Genomic DNA, 27,151 nt, shown 5'->3' on the forward strand with positions numbered 1-27,151 from the left:
GTAAAACAATATTTGTAATAAAATACTTTCAACTTATATGATATTTTAAATAAAACAAGTCTTTATTTTCAAGAAATAAAAAATATTGCTGTTTGATACATTGAACTTAACAATTTTATACAAACAAATATTTTATTGATTTTAATTAACGTAATTTGGTAAATCTTATACTTATAAAAACTGTAACTTTATCATTCAATTACATAACATTATTAAAATTTCAATTTGTATAAAAAGTATTTAATCATCAGTATACAAAATTATTTTTAACATATACAGAGTGTATCTAGAGGATTGATAATTTTTAATAACAGTATAAATGAGCAATTATCAAATCCTCTATGAATACCTATATATTTCAGATTAGGTACTTGTAATGTAAAATAAAATGCAAAATAAAAAAAATAACCCTATACTTTTAAATATCACATTAAAGGCATTAGGTGACATTTTATTTCGTCCAATCAACTGAAGACACTGATGATTTAGTTCAACAAACATCCAAAATCAATACTTCAGTACAAACTTGTAGTTTTTCCTATTAACAAATATTTTACATATAAGCGTTAGATTAAAACATGAATAATATTATTATAGCAACTTAAAATTGCTTAAAAAACTTAAGAATGTTGCACATAATTAAATCAGAATGTAATATTGTACCAACTAACTTTGATGATTTAATCGATGTGTAACTCTTACATGAATATTTCCAGGATATGGCTGTGGTTTTCCTACAAAATAAATTTACATTTTATTAGATAACAAATTAACAATTATAAATTTTAGTCAATATAAATTAACATTCATTAAAAGTACACAACATGACATAAAATAATTAGATAAAAACAATAATATTTTTCATATTATTTTTACTGTCCCTTTAAACATTAAAGAATATAAACAAGAAAGTATGTTGAAAAAATGTATCTTGAATAACTAATTTTAACAAAAGGAAAAAATAAAAATTTATATGTGAATAAATTTATATTTATAATTTCTAAATAATAATAAATAGTTCATAATTGTTTATAAAAAAATTAAGCAAGTTGTTACTGTATTGCAGTAAATCAAATCAAACTTAAAATACTGATAACTTATAAAATGACTAGTTATATTCTTTAGCACAAATAGAATAGGAGGGGAAATAATAAAAAAATAATAATATTTGACTATTTTAAAGTCAATATTAACATTAGTTAAAACATTATTAACTTATATAGTATGTATATTGAGAAAAATAAGAGCCTATTATATTCCCAGTTATCTGTAAGCTCTTCACTTTTTATGCGCCCCTCAAAAAGATTTGCCTAGTTGCATCTATGGTTCTCTTAGTTGTTTTTATATACCATACAAATTAAGCGTTTATCTATAGTTAAAAAAAGTTAGTTATGTTAAAATTCTCACCATCACACACTGCAAAAAGTTTCAAACTCATGTTAAGCATTGTCTTGTTAGATTTGCAGTTAATTTGGTACATATGGGAATATTGTTGTTCACCACTGATGTGGTAGTACCTAGATCGAAGCGAGCCATATCACATTGTTCACATCTTGGCAATATTGGATGATTTTGGAATGTGCACATAGGACAAACCCAGTTTTGGTTTTCTGAATGTTCTACAAAAATATATATATTTTAATGATAAAACCATTAATATTTAAATTAATAAATAATTGCAGGTAATTTATTAAATAATTTAAGTTAAATTGTTCTAACCTTGATATTCTTTGTGCATTTTCCCAAAAGAAATTTTTTGTCCAGTATAAATTTTATTATAAAATTGTTTATTTGTTGTGTCCAATGGAACTATAAAAATAAAATAATTATTTAAATTATCAAACACATATTTTTTAATAAAAAGTAAAAGTTAAATAGCCTAAAAAATTTATAAATCAATAATTACATAATTTAATTTACCTTGATTTTCTGATGCTGTATCAACTTGAACAGCTAATTTGTTACATTCTATTCGTAATAATTCAACATCATTCCTTAAACGTTCAATCTATAGATGAATAAAAAAAAGAATAAATCAATAAGAACAAGACTCAAGTATATATATTATACATACCTTTCTGGAATATGAACGTCTTTTAGAAATATCTTCTTCCATCAATGCCACATTTTTTTTCATGATTTCTAGTCTTTGTTTTTCAGCTAATAATTCTGAAGCCAACTTTTGTTTTCGTTCTAATTGAGCATTAATTACCACTAAAAAAATGTCATTTATTTAAATCTCCATGTACATAATTGCTAACTTTTAAAATTAATAATTGAATGTAATATTCAGAAAAATTAAAATCCAATAAAAATGTACATGTATTAAATAATCACTTTTAGTTTTAGGTAAAATATTATCAATTTGAACTGGTCCAGGAAGTTGAATTTCAGTCATCCGATTAATAGATTTGATATTTGTTGGGGATACCATAACACGAGAAGTAGTCACAGTTGTTTCACCTTCGGGGTCTATACTTATATGAAGTCTTGATTGATAACAATTTTTAGGGTCAGTAGTTGGATCAAATGAACAAGCTGTATATGTGAGTTCAGAACCTCCACCGGCTGATAAATCTAAAGGAGGTAAAGGATCTTTAGTAGGCGTTCTTAAGGTAAGGCTTACAGAAGTGAATGGTCGACACTGTGTATCAACAAATGGCACAGAATCTAATGAAAGACAAGATTTGTGTCTATTTTCTCCTTGATGTTGTTGTGAAGGAGTTGATGGTGCCGAAACAGATGAACATTGACATCTATTTATATTAAAATCTATATCTAAAATTTGTGTATTATCTATATCACTTCTATTTGAATTTATTGAATCTTTAGTTCCATCTAACTGTTGTGGTCTATTTAAAAATTGTAATTTAGGCAAGGAAAGATTATTTTGTGACATTTCAAGAGACTTGGGCCTGTTAGCCATTTTATCTACAATGTCAGATGGATAAGTTTGTTGAACATAATTTTTCTGAACACTTTTTAGATTTGATACACAAGCTTCTCGGTTAGTTGAATGCTAAAATAAAGAAATACAATAATTATTAGTTTTCAATAAACATAAAAATGTTATTACCATTGATCAATGTTTTCACCTTAAGTATACAATCAGAAACTACTTGATCTGGAACTGTTGGAAATTGCTGTTTGAGCTCATGAAACATTTGCATCACCGAGATCCTAGAATGTTTCCTGTGTTCAGACATTATGGATTACTCTTCAACAACATTTCGATTACTTTTTTTTCTGAAAATAAAAAAATGTTATCTACAAAAATATTCATAATTGGTTATTATTTTGTGGTTGTTTTATTTTCTTTTTAGTACTAGTTGTAGTTATGTCAATTATATTAATATTCATATCATAACATTAAATATATATTTTATAGATATATTAATAACATATAAGTGATTATAACTACATCATAAAATAATAATATTAACTACTTCTTTATATGATTCCAATATTTTTATGTATGATAAAACAAAAATGGAAAAATATTAATGAACAAGTGCCAAAAATTAAAAAGAACACCTAACGGCAAATAAAATCAACAGGTTGTTTTATAAAAATAGTATTTTTCATTTGTGATAAATGATAAAATTAGGTTTTTGTAATTATAGAGTTCATAAGTAGGAACTGTTATATTTTTGACCTGCCATTTACAGATTTACACCTAAAAATAACTCTGTTCATGAATAGTTTATTTTAAATGGTGACGGTTGTCTTTTTGGATAATAATCTTCAAAACATTAACACCTACAAGTATTTTTTATTTATGTTAGACTCATGATGATGTCATTTAAGTTTGAATGAATAATTTGTAATAGTAAAATAATAATATATAGTTGGCTATTAAAATGACTGAATATTTGTGTATTTGGGGTATACTATAAATGACTAGATAATTATTCTTAAATTGTTAACAAGGCACCCCTGAACTAAAATATATTTACTGCATTATTATACTAAAAAGATAGAAAAAATATATTTCATATTATTAAATTCACCTTATATTTGTTTATTATTAAAAATATTAAGAGAATAATTAAGTTATGTATAACTATTGTATATGATACTTTAAAAATACTAATTACCTAATTTGTAAACATTAAATCTTTTAAAATAAATAATAAAAAAGTACTTAATATAACAATAAAATATATTTATTTATTTAACTTAAAAATAATATATTTTATTATTTTGGCAGAAAATACACTTAGAGCTTATTCCAAGAATGAGATTAAAACTAAATGAAGGTCGTTATGGAAAATAGTTAACATTGTATAATGTATTACTCGACACTGACAGCATACTCTAAAATAACACTTTTATAAATAAAAACTTATTTCTATCCTACAAAAGAAAAGTTAGTTATTAATCTTGGAATATTACCTATTTAACAATAATTGTTAATTCGAAATAGTTTAAGTTTTATAATATATAAATAAAATAAGTAGATTATGCCATACCAAAATGTGATAAAATAATTTACAATACATGTAACTCAATAAACTTATTAAAATACATCATCACTTGCACTTAAATGACATTTAAACATAATAGACATGTATACATAATGACACAAATGTAAATTTAACTAAAATATACAAATCTATACATTAATCAGTATGTATGTTGCGTCATCAGACTGGTCAAGATAACATAAAAGTACATAAAAATATAAAAAACAATATCAAACAGGTTTGAAATTGTTGATATTAAAAGTAAAATATGTTTTATTCATAGTTTCATGGAATAAAATAATTAAATGTTTTCAAATAATTATAATGCAGAAACAATATTTCCAAATTTTTTTCTAATTATTTTACTTATAAGTTATACTTTTTGTATTTTAATAAACTAGATAATTAAGTAAATATAGTATTGTTAATAATAGTTTATCAAATAAGTACTTTGTTTATAGCTGTAAAACTTCATAGCATAATATAATATGTAACCATGCCAACTTATTTGTAGTCACAGTCTCCAAGCAATCACTCAACAGAACCATAAATCTCAACCAAATTAAATTACATAGGTAAAAGTAATGATTTATACTATAAGTATGCAAGTAACTTAAAATATTCTAATTTAAATGAATAGGTATGTTTTAATATAATATACATATATGTGTGTGTGTGTGTTCGGTAAATGATTTAAACATGGTTATTGTTGTAAATTTAGACAATATCCAGTAATTGATGTCAATTACCAGTTAAGTTCTATGGAGGACATTCAAGAAAGTCTGGTGATAAGTTTATTTGAACAAAAGCTTTGTTTATTAAAAATATCATGATGAAAGTAGATAGACAAATGAAAACCCAAATAATAATATTAAATTGTTTATCAGCTTATTAGTTAGTATATTCATTTATATTGTGGCGAGTTGTGTGTACAATGATTGTGTTATTTATAATCATTTCTACTTTATAAGTAGTGTTATTCTTAAACTGTTTAAGAAAGATTTTAATTAAATTGAAATGTAGTGGTTTTATTTAATTAATAGTATTAGAGTATGGAGTATCAAGAAAAATTTAAAGTTACAATCGAAAAAATTACATATAATAAAAAGAGAGGTGACAGAAATTTTATTTTAGTTCTGAAGAATATGAATATAACAATAAAATTCAAAAAGTAAAGGAGTTTAAAAATAGAACACAAAAAATTAGTAATCAATAATAGGCTTCTATATAAACATTATGCTATGACAATAAGTGGAAAAGAAAAATTAATTAAATCTATAATTGAAGATGACTCTGAGGTTTTATATTACATCACAGTAGACGAGTTATTTGAAATTATTCACACAACATCTTTGACCATAGGGCATTGAGGTAAAAATAAGATGATAACTGTGTTGAAAACAAAATATTGTAATATGACAACAAAGACAGTTATGGCATATTTAGACTTATGCTGCAATAGTCAAATAAAACAATCAAATTCTAAAAGAGGACTATCATCATTGACTAGTAGTCTTGGTAAATTACGTCAATTACCGGTAAAAGATATACATTTAAGTTTAAAACGTGTTTTTTTATAACATTTGCCTACATGATTGAATCATTTACCAATTTTCATCATCCACCGTAACATATATACCTAAATTTAAAACCACTAATCATCAGAAACCTCATCTGAAACATTATAATAAAATACCAAACATTAAAATTTATTATTCTAAAAATCTACATCAAATTATTTTACACTACAAAGAAGCAAATTATAATATTAAACAATCATATTTAATTAATTTTCATTCATTAAATCTTAATGATTTGTATTATAAAGATTTTGTAAAAACTTCAAAAGTAATTTCCAGTCAGTAAAATATTAATTTATACTTATTATATATTAAAGGTTGAAAAGGCGGTGGTGTAAGGACCTATTAGTCTAGTCCAATCTAATACCTTGGTCTTCCTTCCATATCTACCTTTGTTATTCCAACTATCTTTCCTTATATATATCTCCTAACATTGTTGCTTAACACTTTTAATTCTAATTTTAATTTTTTTTTCTCTCTTTGTTTAATCTTTAACTGTAAAAGTGCCTACACTGGAAGGTATCTTTAATCCGTCCTTCATGTCAATTATCTAATTCAACAATTTCGCTTATTGTTCAAAAATTTATGTAACAGATTGTGAAAATAAAAATTAAGTAATAAAAAATAATAAAAATATTATATATTATATATAGAATGATTCACCAAGGTTAAGTCATTCTCTATACAACTATGTTAAGTCATAACAGAAATTGTCTACTAAAGTATATTAAAAATATACTTATAGTTATAAATGTATAAACTTAACAACTTTTTATTTGCTATCTTAGTTTGTATTACATTGATAATACAACCAAAGTCAATTTCCAGGGTGTATAATATATAAATAAAGCATTTGTATATATACAAATATGTCATGTATTTTTTATAAAAGTTACTGTTGAGTACCAAAAGACTAAATGTGTAAAAGTTGAACTGTGTTGCATCTCAACTATTTAATTAGTTTTTTCTGATAATAGGTACCTACCTATAAAATTATTTAATTTTAATTTATCATGTATAAAATAAAAATGTATTGAAGTATAATGTAGTGTAAAACATCACATTAAGAAATTGTTATTTGTTTAAATTATTTTAATACGAGACAAAAATAACAATAAACAGTGTGAAGTGAGTTTGTGTTAAAATTATTATTTAAAGAAAACTTGACAAGATTATTAACTAGCAAAAAGTTATAAAAATAATACATAGTTAATATATTATTTTTACAATTATTAGTTAGGTTTATGTAATAAGTTAATAAATATGTATAATTTTTTTATATTAGTTATATATTACTACATACCTACTATTTTAATAATTATATAAATGAAAATTTCCAAAATTTAGTAAGATAATGTTCATTATCTGTAGAGAAACTACTTTTAATAAATTTACCATGAATACTTATTTTACTTTTATTCATTAATTTAAATTTTGAACTATCAAAATCTAAATTTAAACAAGTAATTTCTGAATCGTATAAATTAATTAATTAATAATAATATTTAATAAACTAAATATGTAAAAACACAGCCTATATGTATAATTTAATTGAAAGTAGAAAATATTTACTAGGTAACTATAATATATACACAATTAATAAAATTTGTTGTAATATAAGTACAAAATTGAAGATATAGTCATTTTAATGAACAGAACATCCAATAACAACACTTCTTCAAAAAGTTAAAACATTTTAAAAGTTTATTAAATTAAATAATTATATATACAATGAGAGAAAGCATACATGATTAATCCCTTTATCCACATTAAATTATAGATAAAAGAAAAATATGAAGGTATAAGTTAAAACTAAGTATTTTGATTTCAATAATAAATTTATAAAACTATTAAAAATAAATACAAATAATAATTATGTAATAAATATCATGATATATTTTTCTTTCTTTAATATATCTATATGTCAACGGTGGATACTTATAATACCTAATAAGTAAATAATAACAACTATCAAGCCAATAAATAACATTTTGCATTACCGCCCAAGTACTTATTAATATAACTAATATGTAAGGACAAAGCAAAATTGTTCTAAAACTATAAAATATTAGTGATAGATCAATAATTTATTAGATAAAAAAAACTGACAAAAACAATGTAGTAGTAGATACCTACTACTTAATGATTAATTACAACTACAAAACTATAGAAACAATTTAGTATGTGCATAATTAATCAACTATACATCATCATATTACAATTATTAAATAAAAATCTAATATCAAAAATTGGCTTAAAACACAATTGGTCTTTTCTTTTTTTTTTTTTAAATTAAATTTCTTACCTGATTAAATATTAGTTGTTGTTTGTTATCTGAAGTAACAAACGTACATGTCATATACAAAATTGTACTAACGTACTAACTGTAAGTGGTCACGTGTAAAACAGGAAATATAATTTTAAGTACACCAAAAATATATAATTATTAATTTAAAAATCCGAAAATTGTGAAATTCTTAAAACTACCATTCACCAACAAGTTCTTCTCGTCGGATTGTTTTCAATGTTTTCATTTTCTCAGCGGCCTTGAACTAACCATAACAGATGGAAATCAGTGTGGGTATTCACGTACAATATTTTATGGAATCCCAATCCCTTTATCTCTCACTGACAAATCAACAGACATAACGTCGTTTTACAGTGAGTTAATTGAGGAAGCGTTCAGATTCAGAATACTATTATTAATTATTATTAATATTAAATATTAATAATTATTATATTAAAATTATCGAAAATAAAATACGGTGTATAGTAATTGTGGTATAATACTATCACAGAATTCCTTGGTACTATAATGTATTGAGCCCACAGATATATAAAACAACTGATAGCCGACTTCTTATACAACACTGCAGAAGGGCATGAATAACGCCGCCATATGCAAAGCTGGCAATGTTTACATAAATTGTAATGATAACGTTTATTGATAACATTTTAACGTAATTTGAATTTTGAAATATTAAAATAATGAATTTGGTTTTTGTATAAATATAGTAAATTTGAAATTATTATTATTATTTTTTAACCACTAACTATGTGATGTTAACTGATTTCTGGATATTACAACTGATCCCGTGCCCTAGTCGGAATTATAACTTTAATCTGCCTTAGTCTAAACAAAATACAAAAATTTGCATAAAAAAGTGAGTTGTTTTTTAAAAATTCAATACATATCAGTAGCTGACATCAATTGTTTTAAATACTTAAAACATTGACTTTCAAATGTAATTAATATTATAAATATCCCAGTAAATAACATTCCATGTGTGACATTGGGTATAATTGCATAAACATAAACGATAATGCAGTTTAACAAAACATTTTTAATTTTTTTCTAATACTTGAGATAAGAAAAGTAACAAAAATTAAATACTCTATTATATTTCTCCAGCATATTATACCAGTACTAAATTCTATAAAACATCTTAAACCACTAAAACTTTCTTATTTTTATTGTTTCCACGAAAAATTTTATCACAATATATGACAACCTTTCTCGGTTTCTCGTCAACGAAAGTGTACCTAGCCAGAAAAATGTATTCTGATTAATATTAATATTATCTAAACATTCTAAACTATATAGGTAGGTACATATAAAATAGCTTAAATTAAATTGAGTTCATAATTGGCAATAGTGTCTTCTCTTACAACGTCACATTTTGTGTCTAAAAATTGTTAACTTACCTACACTATTAATTCATTTTATAGTACCTAAATATTCTATTTTCTAGCTTTCAACTAAATAAAAGGAAATATAAAGATTAAAGAAGCTACTTACTTATGTCAACATATCAACAACAAATATTAATATGAGATTTGGCTCAGCTAACTCCTCTTACAGTCACCAGTCAAAGTTGTGGTTTGTCACATTTTATTGATTATTCATTTATTAACATAAAAAAAAAAAAATCTTACATTAATATTATATTATCACATATGTATAATGTATATACATTGTACATATATCAATTAGCACTGACCCTTTTCAACTTCCACCAATCTTCAAAACAATTGTTTCTTAAATAGAGGACACTCAGACACTGATACATAAAATTATGTATAGTCGACTAAAGTAAATCAATTCATACGACTTTTCACACTTAAACAAGCACAATAATCAGCTATAACTATCTATGATAACCATTATCCAAATTTTTTCATCTCCTACTGTTAAATATCTTGGACTAACGTTCAACTGCTTTTTATACTGCATATAGGTATACCATATTAAAACTAAAATACTGCAACTAAACAACCGAGTACCGGTTATGTTAAAACTCTTCTCAATAATAATGAATTCATAACTTATGTTTTCATGTACATTGTACAAATTATTACCAAAACCTATATGGACCTATGGCCTCTAATTTTGAGATACTTAATGCTAAAATCTCTAATTTGAAAAATATAGGTATTTCAAAATATCATCAAAAGAAAAATAAATAATTATCTACTATATATAGGCACCTTATGTACCTATTTAACCACTTTTATTTACATCGATTTGCAACAAAAAACTGTTTAAGAAGATGTAAATTTCTTCTAAACTTAAAGTGATTTAATGATATTTTTGTAGTTTACATTAGGGGTCGACAACCTTTTTGGTGTCAAGGGTCAAAAAATAAAAATAAATTTTTTCACGAACCTAAAATCAAATACACTTTATTCTATCTAAACTAAAGTTTATAGTTATATCAAGTTTAATTTATTTAAGTTCATCGCTGTTAGTTATATTCATTTAATGTGGTTTATATTATCAACAATTTTTAATAATAATAAAAAAAAATACAAAGTAAAAGTTAATCCGATTTTTAAGTTTAAATAGCATCAACCAGTTTACTGATCGTAGATTTGATTATTGATGTGGAGATGTGGACATTTTCAGTATAATATTAAAGTGGCCATCGGATAATCGCGAATTATGTTTACTTTTTCGATATTTCATTAGTGAAAAAATTTGCCCTTAAATATACCTATTTCCAAACACGGATAACATTTGTTTGCAAAATTATGTTTCACAGAAACTCGAATAAAACTAAACTAAGTTGTGGCCATCATGAAAAGCAGTTTTAACTAGTTTTAAGACTTTTGTCACTTAGCTAGGTACTCAAAAATTTCCATTTGTAAACAATAATGTGGTGTACAATATTTTTATACTAATAATTATTATAAATTGTTATCGCGGACTGCGGGTTGCCAACCTCTGGCTTACACTAATTTCTTGAGAATTGAGATAATATTATAATATATATTGCTAAAGGTGTGCGGGTTGCTATATTTGTAAGTTCACCCTTCATTTTTCATTAATCAGCTGTAGTTACCAACAGTTGTAGATAGTATTATCTATTATCTTAGCAGTTACCATGACAAAACAATTTTGTATTCTCATCTATGATGCTGTATAATATCTTGTTTAATAGATATTCTTAATTATTATTTATTAGAGTAAAGAACTGGCCACGGATTTAAACTAAAAAGTTAAAAGTAATTTTTATATTAGAATTTTAAATCTTGTCAAATTTTGGATACAAAATTCTTGGAATTACTGTAACACCATGGCTGAATACGGTTATAACTTTTGGATGTTAACATTTGATTTTTTTAAAAAAGATATTAAAAAGCCTGAAGACAATTTGATAATATTAGTACATTGGTTGTTGTTGAAAAACGATTTTCAAGTACTTGGACTTGGTAGTGAGGTAATAATATAGTTAAATAAACTTAATATTTTACAAAAAAAAAAAAAATTACTTAGTCTTTTAATTCATTTGTAGTGATGTGACAAATCTTGATTAGCATTAAAAATTATATAATGAAGGAGTTTTTGTGTTTAACAAAAAGAATTATTTTTAAGATATATTTTAGCTTTTTTGATTTGTTTTGAAACCAATAGAACTTTACACCTAATGAAACTATCCAACGATGTAAAATTGTGACCAAGTTGAACTGGAATGTACTTAGCAAATAAATTAATTGATTAAGATGCTATCATAGAGATTATATAATTATGTGTTTGTGTTTATGGATAAAATCTAATTAGACTGAAATATATTTTAACCCCATATTCATTTTTATTATGTTTTACCTTAACTGATGTCCGTCTGTGAACATTATTAAAATGTATTTTAATATAACTATTTTTATTTCACTGATTAAATTTTGACTATTCTATTGAATTTTGAATTTTTATCTTCAACATGTTTTCAGTACTTAATGTACTTAATTATGATAATTTTTATGCTTAATATATCTTACCATATAAAAAAACTAAATACATAGTTTTTCTTTTTATTGTTAGTTTTCAATATTATTTATTAATGTATTTATATTTTCAGACTACAATTGATGAAAATGTGCAACCATCTGATATTTTACCTACAAATTGGTCTCAAAATGAGACATACAAGTTACAGTATATGCGTGACAAGGAATTGTTTTTATTGAATGCTGTCAAGGCTGCTGATAGTCTTGTGTTGAATTTATATGTACCTACATTTTTAAATATCTATTTATAATTAATAAGAAATGTTGGTACTTGTTTGTTATTACTGCATCATCTCTCCATATAAAATGTATTATCCTGTCACTTGATGGCTGTCTATTGTAATATAATTTTTATATAGCATTACAAAATTTTTAAATAAAGGTAAATAACAATAAATTATTTTTAATTAAAAGTAGCATAGTTAACAATTAATATTTCATAATAAAATGTAAGAAAATAAATCGTTTTTCTAAAGATCCTTAAATGTCATAGATTTTATTTGTTTTAATAATAATTTTTATATTAAATATTGTGAAAAATAACTCATTAATATTCATTTTTAACCATATTTTAAAAAGTTTTTACCCATTTTTCAAAAATAGATTACATTTTTAATTAATCTACTCATAATATATAGAAATACAGAAAAATATCTATCATATATTTCAAAACTTTAGTTATTAGACTAAAAGGATTGCTAACATAAAGTAATCTAATGACAGACAACACATTTTGTACGGATTGGTCTTAAGTAGATAACAAACAAATATCAAAATGTCAAACATATCATATGACTTCTATAATTTTATTTTGCTTAGAATGTAAAAACAAAATTTGTGTCATGCAGTGCTATTGGAAATATTAATTCTGCAGTTCAGTGGATCACTGACTTGATAAATAATAAAGAAAAAGTCTTTGAAACTATTAATTTGATAGAAAACCAACTAATTGGTCCTATGAAAAAAGAAAATGAGAATAAGATAGATATCAGCACTCAGACCAATAATGAACCAAAGAAGTCTCCTCTCTTGTATGTGTTCTTTCATATTTTGTATGGTATATTAAAAGTCAAGACTGACATTTATTTTTTTAAGAATATCAGATCCTCCACGACCTCTTGGAAGATTCCCTGAACCTGGCAATCCAATGCATCCGTTTCCATCATATGGCATATCAGATTTGAATCCTGTAGGTGGTTTACGTGATTTTGGTGAAGGGATGCTCTTTAATCCTATCGTGGGGCGAAGATCAGATGCTCGTCGAGGGTATGGTTTCATAATATTTTGTATTTTTTTATGTTAGTCTATTTCTTAATAATGTTAAATATTTAGGGTTCCTCCAATGGCACGTTTTGATCCGATGCACCCTAGCAATCCAGATCCAATGAGGCCTGACTTCTTAAATAGACCTAATCCAGATCACATGGTATCACCAGATTTTGATTCTGATTATAACATGTTTATGTAAAATAATTGTAATAAACATTATTCGAATTACCTATAAATATTATTTTAATTCAAAATAATAAATGCTAAAATCAGAAGGTGTTAATTATATATTGAATTGATTAAAGAGAATTGTATAACTTGTATACATAAATAGATCATTTATTTTATTGTAAAAATTATTCATAGTTTTAAATACTGTCATCAATTTTATTAGTATTGTTATATTTATTTCAATTTTAAAGCTAATAACTATTCCATAAACATTAACCAAAAGTAGAAGTCTTTATTAAGTTTAAAATAAAAAGGTTTATAAAGATATACAAAAATGTGAAATTAAACAAACAATACAATTTTACATTGGTAAATTTATTAAAACTATTTTTTTCAAACAAATACCAATTTATTCCATTAAATATTAAAAATGAAATATATTTAACTTAATTAGGAAAATAATCTTCCTTTATTTTATGTTTAATATATTTAAATTTCTCACTTTTACTATAAATATAAATATTTTAACAAGTTTTGTCTTGTGATGGGAATTGTTTCTTTTGTGGAACTATTGTTTCCAAATGGTACTTTTAAAATTAATATCCCAAAAAATTTGTTTCATTGGTAAAATAAGTACTCTTTCTTGTTTAATGATAATTGTTAGTTATTACCAAGGTGAATATACATAGATCCATCTTGATTGTCATAAAAGTACCGAATCACAAGTGTCATATTCGTGCACTTGTTAGAGTTTTAGAGTGTACATTCTATGTTAATTTTATAAATAGTACCTATATGAACTCATCACTTGAAGTTAAGTAAGCATCAACCACATGTGTAATAAACCTATTAGGCGGTTAATGTCTTGCACTAATGATGATCCCTATTTCCTTATGTTTGTTTATTGCAACATTCTTTTAAAAATGTCACGAAAATAACCAAACTTTAAATTAAAAATTAAATTGTATGAATATTTAAAATAATTATGATATCTCCAATAAATTCCAGTATTGGGAATATTTTAGGAAATTTCCTTAAACTATATTTCTGGGAATTTTCACATCACTAAATAGGGGACTATTTAATAATTTGTAACTTTATACCAATAAAACAAATGTAAACAAAATTATTCGTTTCATCAAACAAATACTACAGTAAACCACTAATTTTATTGTTTGTATTTTTTTTTTCTAAGTTAGTTAGACTTTTAAAAATACTAAATTCAAAATTTAATATTTATAACTCTAATATAAAGTATATAATATATTCATACATACATATATATATATATATATATAAATACATTCTACTTATAAAATAATAAAATTTGAAATTTGAATAAATAAATTCAATGATATATTTATGAATTTTATATTTATACTGGGGTGTGGAAGCCAAGGACTTATAACTTGTAAGAAATAATTTATGTTCTTAAAAAGCATAATAATTGTTATGAATGTTTTGATATTTGATCATAGTTATTTTTCACAAGTTTTCAACATTTAGTTTTAGGTTAAATACATGAATAAAATTTAATTATGATTTTAATTTAAATATACTTACTTGTAATAATTTTAATAGTAAACCATTCGTTTAAAGATAAACCATATAATATTATTATACTTTTGCTATTAAAATGCTTAAAAATAAAAAATAATTTTGAAACTATTTGATATATAATAAATAACACATCTTTTAATTTTTATGTCATGATTTACCTAATTTGTAATATACTTTTTCTTTTTTATTGTCAACATGTATATTAATAAATTTAAAAAAGTATTTCAATCCATCTATCATCAATATATCACTAAAATATATTACTTTAATCACAGAATGGTGTATCAACTATCTTTTTGTAATATTTTCGAAGGAAAACTATATTTTAAAATATTAATCAAAAATTAATTAGTAAATACAAATGAAAATAACTTTTCATTACAACTCAAATTTGTCTTGATTGAAAGTAAATTCAAAATTACCAGTAAAGTTATTTTAATTTGATAATATATATTAAATAAAATTAAAAATAATATAAACAAATACAAAATGTATATAACATGAAATGTTGAACATATAAAGTAAATAATAATAATAAATTAAAAATTATTTCAATGTAATTGTTGGTTTACATCACAATCTGGTTTATTACCTGAAAAAAAAAATTAATCACATTATAACTAAATAATTCAAGACATACAATTTTCTTAAGACAATTTATATTTGTGTAAAATGCAAAATAAAACTTAATAATTTCTAATCAAAGTAAAATTAATATTTATCTGTTGATGTCTATTGAATGTTGATTACATAACCAAATAATGGAATACAGTCATATGTCATATCACATATGTATATAAATATATTAAATACTTACTGTTTTCAGTTTCTTCACTTTTATTTATAAGTGTATAAGGTTGAGAAATTGGAACAGTTGTAATGACTGCAATCAGTTCATCATTTTGATCATCCCTTTGTAAGACAAATGTTTAAATTTAAATTTAATATTTATTTTTATATGAAAATATTTAAATATATATTTATTTACTCGACATGTTGAGTATGATTGACAAAATTTTGTACATTCATTACTGTGTTTTGATTGACATTTTGATAAAGTATAGGACTAGACAAAATGGGTGATTGAGAATTCAAAACTTCATGTGTTACTTCCAAAGAAGTTGGCGATACAAGAGGCATTATGACACCAGGTACAACTGGTACAAAAGAATGAGTAACTTCTGATAAATTTGATGAGGTATCTGTTAATTGAGAAACTAAACAAATATTTCAAAAAATTTTAGTTTATCATTCTTTATTAAAATAGCTGTTATTTGTTACCATGATCCTCTGTCTTAATTTGTCTGCTATTGTGATGTTGAAGTAAATCATTAGACATTTGGGGTAAAAATGTATTCACTTTAGTCCAAGTAGCATCCCAAAAAGCTTGCTTACTATGCAACTCTTCTTTACTATTTGCCTTTCCATTTAACATTACTAATAACATATTTTTCAAGGTTTCTGGAATTGCTTCACTCTGATCATAGTCAATTATAAAAAAATCAAAGTTAAAGATTAAAAATAATTTAATAAAAATTACAAAATTTTAAGAGTATTAGTAATTAATTAATTTTATACCAGAGTGTCACTATTGTCAGATATCATAAACTTGTGCATCAATTCGAGAACAGTGATCCATAATTCAACAAATGTTGGTAGTGATTGAAGCTGAGTCAAATGATGTAAGAAAACCTATGATAATATTTATAATAGATTAATGTTCAGAAAAATTGTTAATTTTATTGGTAAAAAAAAAAAATAATTTAAATCGATTTAATTCTACATTCAATTCTTGATAACTAAAATATTAATTTGACATTTAAAAAAAAAAAAAATATCTCCTAAGTTATTATAACACTTATTTCATGTAAACCTAAAATTTGAAAAATTAAAATGTACTCAATTTTATTTAATTCTAAATTATTAAGAATCTATTGTATAAAATATAATAATAATAACCTTTGATAACAAAGTGGCAGATCGCATTTTTGTTTCATCCAAACCATTTGGATCAATGTCGGTTCCACACTCTAACAGCTTGTTCATTAATGGAAATAAAACTTTACGGAAACATGCTTCCCATTCATCACCATTAAGCGTTGCTAAGTCGTGCATTAGGAGGGCACGTTGTAGGTATGTTACAGCACTCATTCTTACCTACATACAAAAAAATAATATAAAATATATTTTTACACACTAAAATTAGGAATTTGATTCACTCACATCACGTCGACAATCACAACACAGACTGGCAATACCTTGGAGTAAAGGACACCACCCATAACTCCACAAAGATATTAGTGCTGTGTCTGGATTTTCTTCTGCCCACCAACGATATATATCTGCAGTACTTGTGTGCAATGTGTGCATAAGATCAAGAAGCTAAAACCATTTAATGATGTGTGATTTATTACAATATATGATAAATAGATAATGGAGAAATTACCTGAATAGAAACTTGAGTGTAACTACTTGGAATGTCTTCGGGGTCACTGTCGTCTGCATCATATGGGTTAGACATTTTGTTTTTGTTTGATTTCAAATTGGTTTTTGCTTTGTTGCCTAATTTTTGACGTACATTTTTATCTTCTAAAATAAATTAACTTAAACATACATTTCTTTTAAAAAAAAGCATTAATAATTCATCATACTTGATTGTAAGCTGGCCCGCGCAAAATTTTTTATGACTGAGACACATTTGATAAAGTTGTATGGTGTAATATGTGCAATGTTACGCACTAAAAACGCCAGACATTCACAGCATTTGACAAAAGATAATGCATCATGACGTTTAAATGTTGAACAATCTGGCCAAATTTCTAATGCCCCTGAGCTTGTTTCAATCTATATTTATTAAAACATTTGCTACTTAAATGAATTAATTATTGAATATAGCATAAAATGTATTTACCTTTAACCACTCTGATTTACTATCTGAAGGTGAAGATGAAGGAGTTGAGACATTATTAATTGATTTTACGTCTAAGCCACTATCATCATTACTATCACTTACACTTGTCACTTCATTATCAGACCGATTATCTATTTAACATTAAAACTTTATCAGTAAATGGTTTTAATTTTAAGATTCTATGCAAAGCGAAAGATACATTTTTGACTAGATGAAACATACCTATATTATTGGTTTTAGATGCAACAATTCCAGCACCAACATACTCTAAAATTGAAAAGATTAATGTCCAATCATCTCTGGTATGAATATTTGCAGCACACATTTTTAATAATTCATACATTCCAAATGCTATTTGACGGCCAACTATTTGTAAAGCATCTGTGTTGAGCAATAGTAAAACATTTAATGACTGCAATACCTAAGTGATATAATGTACAAAATAGTAAATAAAATATAAAAATTAAAAATATAATAAATATAAAATTATTTTACCATTGAACTTATTTCTTCACGTCTCATGAGACGAGATGCTAATCTCATTAGCCCAACTACAGTGCGTTCCAAAAGAAACATGTGATTATGTTCTATAGCACCTGTCATAAGGTTGTACAGGTGTTGTTTAACTGCTTCCCATAGAGTATTTACTCTATCCCTATGGTTACATTAAGTTTAGTATAGAAAATAATGATACATTTAGTAAGACTCACCGATTTTGTAAAACTATTTTTAGAAGCATTTCTAACAGGAAACTAGCAGCATTTTCGTTTTCTCGTGACCCAAGTGCTAATACACCCTCAGGTTTATAAAATGTTCCAATTAATGCCTGAAGATAAAAAAGTTTATGGAATTTAATTTAATGATATTTATAGACAATACAACACATACTTTTACTAAAGCTTCCAAAGATTCTATAGTGAGAAACTTAGATTCTGTAATTAGACTTTCTAAACGACTCTCAGATATACAGTCTCTAGATGTAACAATCAACTCAGGTTCATTTGATGTCTGTATTTTATGATTAATAGTCTCTAAATTGATAATTTACATAAAATAAAAAAAATTATTTTTAACTTAAAGTTTAGTAAATGCTTTAAATAGAGTAATTAATATTTTTTTTATATAATTTCAGATAAAATAAACAACATATTTTTAATTTCATTTTCTGAAGCAAAATATTTTTCAGAGTATAAAAATAAGAAAAAAATGAAATGTTGACAAATAGTTTATGAGTTATGAGTATTTAAAGTATAAGTGAGCAGAGTGTAGTGATACAGAGTACTCTGTAAATTTTGGTCTACTACACCACTTACCTAAACCTTAAGTACTTATAACTTATAAATTATTCGTTCAAATTTTAATTTTTATGTGTCTCAATACTCTGAAAAATATTCTGTTTTGAAATACAAAAATAAAAATATATGTTGTTATTCAAAAAAGTAAAAAGCTTAAAAAAATTATAAAAATTAAAAATATTAAAAAAAAAATAATTTTATTTTGACTGAAAATAATGTAAAAAAAATATTTACCAAAAGTTATAGCTTTTAAAATAATGAATAGTTTTATAAAAAAATCACTATACTGAGTATAGCATATATACTTACCACCTCCAGAAGCTATGTAAGAGTAAAGTGAACTGAACAAACCGGATTCTGATTTTTGTGAACCTGAAGGCACTGCTTCACGTATTAATGAAACTTTACCACTGAGCTCAAGAAAATCTTCAGACTAAAAATATTTAACTAAATTATAAAAATTAAACTAAAATTGCATTCATGATTTTAAAAAATTACCTCAACTAAAATAGTAGGTAATAGTTTGCATTTGTACAGTTGTAAAATTATATCAAATATACTAGACCAACCCTCACGAATAATATCACCATACATATGAGTTAAACTAAAAAGAGTGCGAGTAGCCAATCGAGCCTTAGGGTTACTTCCAAACAATATTGTAACATTTTCTGGACACTAAATTAACAGGATCATAAATAAAACAATGTTTGAATTTGAATTAAACAAACATAAATTACTAATAAAAAAATATGATTTAATTGTTTTCATATTTAAAAATTCTAGAACACTTTTAAACATATCTTGTTAAATGTTTTTAATAGTGATAAAATATTTTTAATTCTATACATACATCGGGGTTGTTCTGTAAATTAGTAAACTTGCACAATGATATTATGAGGCTATCAAATTCGGCACACATCCCATAATGGGCACAAATAAATGCACATTTTCTGAAAGAATAGTTTTGAGAATAAGTATAGTAATTAATTATATGACTAATGTCTATTTAATTAAGTAAAACAGGTTATAAATAATTTTTTTATAAACAAAATTTACCTAAGACCAAATATTGTTCGAGTATAAACAGTTTGATGATTAGACTTATCAAATATAAAACTTAATGCAGCTAAAGTAGGACCCCAACAAATAGAAAATAGTTCATGATCAAAAACTCCACTTGGTGCTTGTATGTAAGAGCCATCTTTACCAGATGCACGTCGTAATAAAACTTTCCATAAATAGTTTTCTAAAACGGTACCACTATGTTCTGCAGGCATAACAATTTCGTTCGATCTAAACATATTTATTAGATTAGTTGTAAATATGGGTATTTGTTTGTTATTTTCCCATCACTAACTTATATAAAATACAATTCCCTGCCACTAGGTGACTATATGATGCCAGTCTTTATGCTAAGATTTATTATTTATGATTGATACTTCTTTGTATATCAACATATTGAAGTAATTAAGTCTAATAAGTAATAAGTTACCTATTAATGAAAAATTAAAATACTTTTTGTTTCTTATAATATTTAAAACTGTATTTTATTAAACTTTCATCATGTTACGCTAGGTTGCATAAAGACATACTTTAAATTTATTTAATAAAAAATTTTATTTAACTATTAAATATTTATAATGAGCCATTTGGATTGCATGAATAGTAGCATAAAAAATTTTATTTAGCGTGATTATGGGATAATAACAAACAAGTATAATAGGATATATTATACCCAAATAAATTGTTAATTAGTTTACTTGATGTCTTTATATATTTCTTCTAACATTGCATGATCAAAATCTTCACCACCGTTCAATTTTTTTAAATTGCGTTTAAATGCATCTATTGTCATTGGTTGGTCTATTCGTCTAACATTTTGATTATGTTGGTCAACATTTAGCATAATAATTGCATATGCTAATAAAAAAGCGCATTCAGCATTTGCAAAAGGTTCTCCATTACATTTCTAGAATTCACACAAACAAAATAAATTTAGAAAAACTATTTGATGACAAATAATAAATATTAATAATAACTAACATGCCAGTATTCTGTAAATGGTTCTAATACAAATGATATTAAAGGTGATTCTCCAGGAAGTCGAAATGCTTCAAGATACATTCGAAGTGCTTCATCAACACGTGTACCACATAATTCAAAAGAACTAAATAAAAAACCAAAACAAATTATGAAATACTTAGGATGAAATATAATCATATTAAACGTTAAAACATACTTAATAAAACTATTTAGAACATCCACATTATTTCTGTTACTAATATATTCCCCAATCATTTTCTTATCCAAAAGAGGATTTTCTTTCAAAAATGTAGCAATTTCAACTGGATTCAATGGTGTTGATAAAAGACCGTGTTCTTGTAGAAACTCAATGCCTTTTTTTGGTTTTGTATTGAATTTTTCTGTCCCCGAAGTAAGTAGCTGCAATAATTTAAAAAATATTTTTTGAGAATAAATTAAATAAATTTAAAAATAAATAACAGTAGTTAAACTTTATTTGGGGAAGGGGTATAATTTTCAACTGTAAATAAAAAGCATAAAATAAATTATTTAACCTTTTTTTTTCTTTTAATGGCCATTAATTCTTCATGACTTGGAATATTAATTGAGAATTCTGGTTGCCATCGTTCAAAATGAATTTCAGAATCTGATTTTTGATCTTCAGAAGCTAAAATTATTTAAGTTACAGTATCAATTAAATTGTAAGTTATCAAGCATTACCATCATAAGTTGAACTGCTTTCAGACTTTGGAGTGAATTGTGTACGATTATGACAATGCCGTTCAATAGAATCAACTACAGCTAAAAGAGCATCCATTGATAATAAATGAGTGCTATAAATATCATTGAATGGAAAAACATTCTAAAATCAATAGATTTATTATTAATTATAAATACATGAATAAAAAAAAAATGTAGTTTTATTATATTATTAACTTGCTTTAGATAATAGTTTAGTAATATCATCATATAAATCTGAACAATAAAGTCCACAATCATAATTTAAATAAAGTTCAGTGACCAGTCCTGGAATTTTCCATAGTTGGACAAGACATTCTAAAGTAATAATACAAAATTAGTTTCTTAACATACAGTTTTTCTTTTTGTGATGATTGAATTGTATTATAAAAATAATACATACTTAATGCCATTTCTTTTTTACCATATGGAATTTTAGAATTTTCATTAACCACTATGTTTATTAAGTTAGACATATAGTATTCTAGCTGAAATTTCAAATGTTGGCGCATAGATTCAAACACCAAGAAAGCAAGTCTCAGACTAGAACTGAATATTGGCATTTTTTCATGAGATAAGAGCTAAAAAAAATTTATATTTTATTTTAACTATTTTAAAGAAAATATATTTTCTTTGACTTTTCACACACAGAAAGAATATTACGACATAGTTGATCTTTTATAATGGAATGCATGTTAATGTGACATTTAATGGCATATGCTCCAACTTCAAAAGCAATGACCAAAAGATTGAGCCCAACGCCAATCATTACTTCAGTATTTTGCTGGTCATGGGGATCACAAGCATCTACAAGAAACTTAATAAGCTCCAAAACACAGCCACTATTGTATGGGACTTCTAAAAATTAAAAGTTTTTAACTAATGAGTAATCATAACTATGGAATAAAATTGATAAAAATATCACTTACTAGTGTAAGGTGTAGATATTTGGGTAGTGAATCTTACTCCTTGACCATTCACATATTCTTTTTTATCATCATCTACTGAATTTTCATTATTTAAATCTGTGTCATTTTCTTTAAAAGCAATCAATTATTATTTTTATTTGTGATAAAAAATTACAATAATAGTTTACCGTTGTTTAGTAATGGTAATTCAATACCAGGCGAAGTTTCTCTTTCATTAGCTAAGTCTAGTTGTGTTGGTTCAGTGAGAACTTTTACATCACACTAATATTTAAAACAGAATAATTTTAATTAATTTATCATGTTAATTATATAACAATTTTAAAATCAAAATACTTTAATAATCAAGAGTTGTTAATAGTTAGAAAATGATTTTTAAAATGTAAATTTAAAAAAAATATATAATATATACATAATATAGCGATTCAATAATAAACAGATTATCATAAATACTTTAAAAAGATATTGAATTTCAATTCTACATTTTATTTTACTAAAAGTATGGTTTCCCTACAGCATCTAGTGTCAACTACCGGTCCAGACATAATATGCAATCAAACACTGTGTCATAATACCATGCTGTTTCATTATTTGACGCTGCAGGAAAACCATACCTTAAGATAATACTAAGAACTTATTAATTTATATTTAGTTCATGTGAAATATTTAGATATTTTTAATAAAGAGTTTTATCAATTTACTTGAGTTAAATTTGACACTTCAGATTGTGGTGTATCATCATTTGCATTGACTTTATCTACTGTATTTTCCACATTATCATTACAATTACTTAGAGGATCACCATAATTCTTCATGTTGAGCCCTAATACCTGAGTAAATTCAAAAAAAAAAAAAAAAAATTAAGCATTAAATCATTGTATAATCATTTAAATAATATTAACTGACTTTTGAAGAATTCCCCAGTTCTTTACTTAATGTGACTAATCTTGAAAAAAGAAGTTGTATTATATCTTTTAAACAATGTTCAGCATAGGATCGTACAAATTCTATAAATATACATCATTAATATAAAATAATTATTTAATGAACATAGTACTTAACATACCACTCAGTCTAACTTCAAAACAAAAACGAAAACAACTCATCATAATCTCACAAACACTTTCATTTGGTAGAAATTCACCTTCAGGAGACATCATTAAGCAATATAAAACCTGTAAAGTTTTCATTAATACTATAGCATCACTAGTTTTTTCAGTTCCTAAAAATCTAGTGTGAGTAATTGCATCTGCAATATTTTCTACAGTTGTCAATAATTTTGACTCAGGAACACCTAAACAAATGTATATTATGATAAAATAAAATTTAGTAAATCATGTTGTATAGTTAAAATTTACATTTTTTTATTAGTCCATAATTTATAAACTTATAGATTGACATCAATGCTAAACTTGTAACTGGGCCAGTAATCTCTTCACAACGAATCACATCCAAAAATGGTTCTAAATAAAAAAAATCCAACCATAATTAATCAATAAAATAAATACCTAATACAGTAAAATCTGTATAATTTGGAAACGGTAAAGATCCAATTGTTTTCCATTTTAAACAAATGTATACAAAAAAAAAAAAAAGTAATTATGTAGGTATCAGTATATAAGTTACCCATAACATGATCAAAGTTAAGGGACATTAAATCTTCCACTTGATTAATAGCATCTCTTAATTTGAACAATCTTTTGCAAGGAGAATACCTTTCTTCATCCTGCAGATTAAATAAATATTAGTAAAAATTATGTTTGAAGTTTATTTTTCTTAAAAAAGCATTATTAAGATAATGGCAATTAGGATTTGTTTTTTAACTTTAAATTAGTGTATACATTATTACATGTTATAAAGTTAGATAAAAATATGTTAAATATAAAAATAATGTGTGAGAAAAAAAAATTAAATTTAAGTTTTAGTAACTATTTACTATTTAGTTAAAAATAAAACCAATAACATTAACTATTGATTACTAAAAATTGAAACTAAATAAATGTTTTATTTTAATACAATAATACTTATAGACTTATGGTATATCATAAATATAATAAATTAATTAATTATTTTATAACAAACATTTAAGAATTGTGTTATACTATGAAGAAGAAAATATGCTTAAATAATATTAAAAATGTTACCAAATAATGATAATAAATAATTACATTTAAAATAAAACGAAAGATTTATATTATGAAATACTATTTTACCATCTTGCACTAAATCAAGTAATTAATACTTAATAAAGTTCTATCAACATAAATCTATCACTAAAAAATAGGTGGTAATTTGAAAATTTAAAAATAAATTATTTGAAACAAAACATTTTATAAATTTTTATAACTTACTTGATATGAATTGTGATCTCTTTTTAACGCTGATATTAAAGTTGATAGTTCTCCCTGCACAACATACAATCCATTGGCTGCATACATCTTAAAATTTAGAAAGGACATAATTAGTAATTAATTTTTGAATTCCTCAAAATATTCATTTTATTTGAATTTACTTTTAAATTATTAAAATATTTATTTTTCACTATTGAAACAACATTTTACTGTGTTAAAAGATATAATTTGGATAAATTAGAGTATGAAGTGTTAACAGTTATCGATTAAAAGATAAATAATTAATTACTTCACAACTAAAATAATATTGTATACTATTCAATAAGTATAATAATGTCAATTGTTAATTGACTATTTGACTAAATAAACCTAATACATAGTGAATACTGAATAGTAAATTCATTTGACGTACTCATTCAGGTAAAGTACTAACTAATCATTTTTGAATTGATAACACGTCAAACATGATAACACGTATTGTAAATTATAGGAGTTTTAATAACAATTTTGACTGTTATATCTTTGTATGATACCAAATGATAATGATCCATTTAACGCCAAACACTCATAAAATCATAAACTATTAAGGTTTTTGAAAATATATTCTTTAAATAATTTTAAATAGTTCAATTTTTTTAAATTTTTTTTATGACATGATGCTTTTTTAAGTCCTTATTCTAGAGTAAAATATTTTTTGGAGTACCTACTTAAATGCATAACAATTGTATTTTGAACGAATAGCAATAAATATTTAAAGTTTGGATGAGGAAGGGAACCCATAAAATCTAGGTCTACTTATCCGCTCATCTAAACTTTAGATACTTAGATATTAAAACGATTTAAGAGTACGTTACAGTTGTATGTAATGTTTCTGTCTTACAAACGCGTAGCATACTAAATTATTCGATCTGAACAATCCATTTAAGTAGGTATTTAACTCAGTCATGTAACATGTTTAATATTACAGCGAATTTATTTATTATCAAATTTAAAAGTAAGAATATAAACTTGTGAGGTTTACTAGCTTATATTCTTAATTTTTAATTTGATAAATGATAATAGGTAAATTCACTGCAATATTAAACATGACAGAGTTAAATGAATTGTTAAGATCAAATAATTTCTATGCTAGGTATGCGTTTGAAAACGGAGATACTGCATGAGAGTATAATATACGTCGTATCTACTTTTAACTTGATCGAAATTTGATATCTTAAATCGAATAATAATAATACAATTGTGAAATAAATCGAGTTCTTGAGTATCATCTGTTATAATAAAATAATAAGTGTCAATGCGTATACGATTGAGGTTTATTTAGTATTTATTATAAAATACCTACTTGATCGATTTTGACAAAAAAAAAAAAAACAATTGAGAATATTTCAACTGAAAGCAAAACTGAAGCAAAACGGAAATAATAGATATGTATGGCTATATCGGCTATATCTCATACAAAAATAAATGTCTATGTCTTTTAGTGACTGATTAATTCCTCAACCATTGAACTGATCGTGATAATTTAAGTAGGTAGGTACCTAATTGGACCTATAGTAATTGACAAAATTGTTGTACAA

The 27,151-nt window shown here is 24.4% G+C and overlaps 3 protein-coding genes across 9 annotated transcripts; 1 reads left to right on the forward strand and 2 right to left on the reverse strand.

Annotated features, from left to right (window-relative positions):
* Nucleotides 1–250: 250 nt before the first annotated feature.
* Nucleotides 251–9,929, reverse strand: LOC112598038. 6 transcript variants are annotated; one of them, XM_025344351.1, is made up of 9 exons: nt 9,846–9,929; nt 3,096–3,246; nt 2,338–3,019; nt 2,075–2,214; nt 1,921–2,008; nt 1,720–1,809; nt 1,518–1,619; nt 672–734; nt 251–538 (listed from the first exon to the last, which is right to left on the reverse strand). In XM_025344351.1, the coding sequence occupies exons 2-9, from the start codon at nt 3,204–3,206 to the stop codon at nt 516–518; spliced, it is 1,299 nt and encodes a 432-aa protein (XP_025200136.1). In that variant the 5' UTR covers nt 3,207–3,246; nt 9,846–9,929; the 3' UTR covers nt 251–515. The 6 variants fall into 6 exon arrangements, 5 of the variants coding, with proteins under 5 accessions (XP_025200136.1, XP_025200138.1, XP_025200135.1 ...); XM_025344353.1 differs by lacking the exon at nt 9,846–9,929 and adding an exon at nt 8,352–8,592 and having other exon boundaries at nt 703–734; XM_025344350.1 differs by lacking the exon at nt 9,846–9,929 and adding an exon at nt 8,352–8,592.
* A 1,541-nt stretch (nt 9,930–11,470) lies between these two features.
* Nucleotides 11,471–13,987, forward strand: LOC112598039 (proteasome inhibitor PI31 subunit). Its single transcript, XM_025344355.1, has 5 exons — nt 11,471–11,766; nt 12,403–12,552; nt 13,151–13,362; nt 13,427–13,597; nt 13,664–13,987. The coding sequence occupies exons 1-5, from the start codon at nt 11,623–11,625 to the stop codon at nt 13,797–13,799; spliced, it is 813 nt and encodes a 270-aa protein (XP_025200140.1). The 5' UTR covers nt 11,471–11,622; the 3' UTR covers nt 13,800–13,987.
* Nucleotides 13,988–15,833: 1,846 nt separating this feature from the next.
* On the reverse strand, nt 15,834–25,956 carry LOC112597939 (Golgi-specific brefeldin A-resistance guanine nucleotide exchange factor 1). 2 transcript variants are annotated; one of them, XM_025344196.1, is made up of 35 exons: nt 25,864–25,956; nt 25,575–25,661; nt 24,850–24,949; nt 24,582–24,686; nt 24,290–24,517; nt 24,130–24,230; nt 23,925–24,053; nt 23,394–23,487; nt 23,227–23,334; nt 22,947–23,155; nt 22,701–22,878; nt 22,500–22,615; nt 22,280–22,421; nt 22,114–22,226; nt 21,777–21,979; nt 21,581–21,704; nt 21,298–21,506; nt 20,594–20,830; nt 20,388–20,487; nt 20,036–20,212; nt 19,847–19,970; nt 19,131–19,273; nt 18,953–19,068; nt 18,738–18,897; nt 18,465–18,663; nt 18,243–18,373; nt 17,983–18,175; nt 17,778–17,920; nt 17,555–17,713; nt 17,291–17,488; nt 16,910–17,023; nt 16,613–16,808; nt 16,320–16,548; nt 16,149–16,243; nt 15,834–15,923 (listed from the first exon to the last, which is right to left on the reverse strand). In XM_025344196.1, exons 2-35 carry the CDS (start codon nt 25,659–25,661, stop codon nt 15,883–15,885), a joined length of 5,001 nt encoding a protein of 1,666 aa, XP_025199981.1. In that variant the 5' UTR covers nt 25,864–25,956; the 3' UTR covers nt 15,834–15,882. The 2 variants fall into 2 exon arrangements, with proteins under 2 accessions (XP_025199981.1, XP_025199980.1); XM_025344195.1 differs by having other exon boundaries at nt 25,736–25,951.
* Nucleotides 25,957–27,151: the final 1,195 nt, after the last annotated feature.

Source organism: Melanaphis sacchari, unplaced genomic scaffold (genome assembly GCF_002803265.2).
Source record: "Melanaphis sacchari strain LSU unplaced genomic scaffold, SCAv2.0 Contig44_pilon_pilon, whole genome shotgun sequence".
Lineage (NCBI taxonomy): Eukaryota > Metazoa > Arthropoda > Insecta > Hemiptera > Aphididae > Melanaphis > Melanaphis sacchari.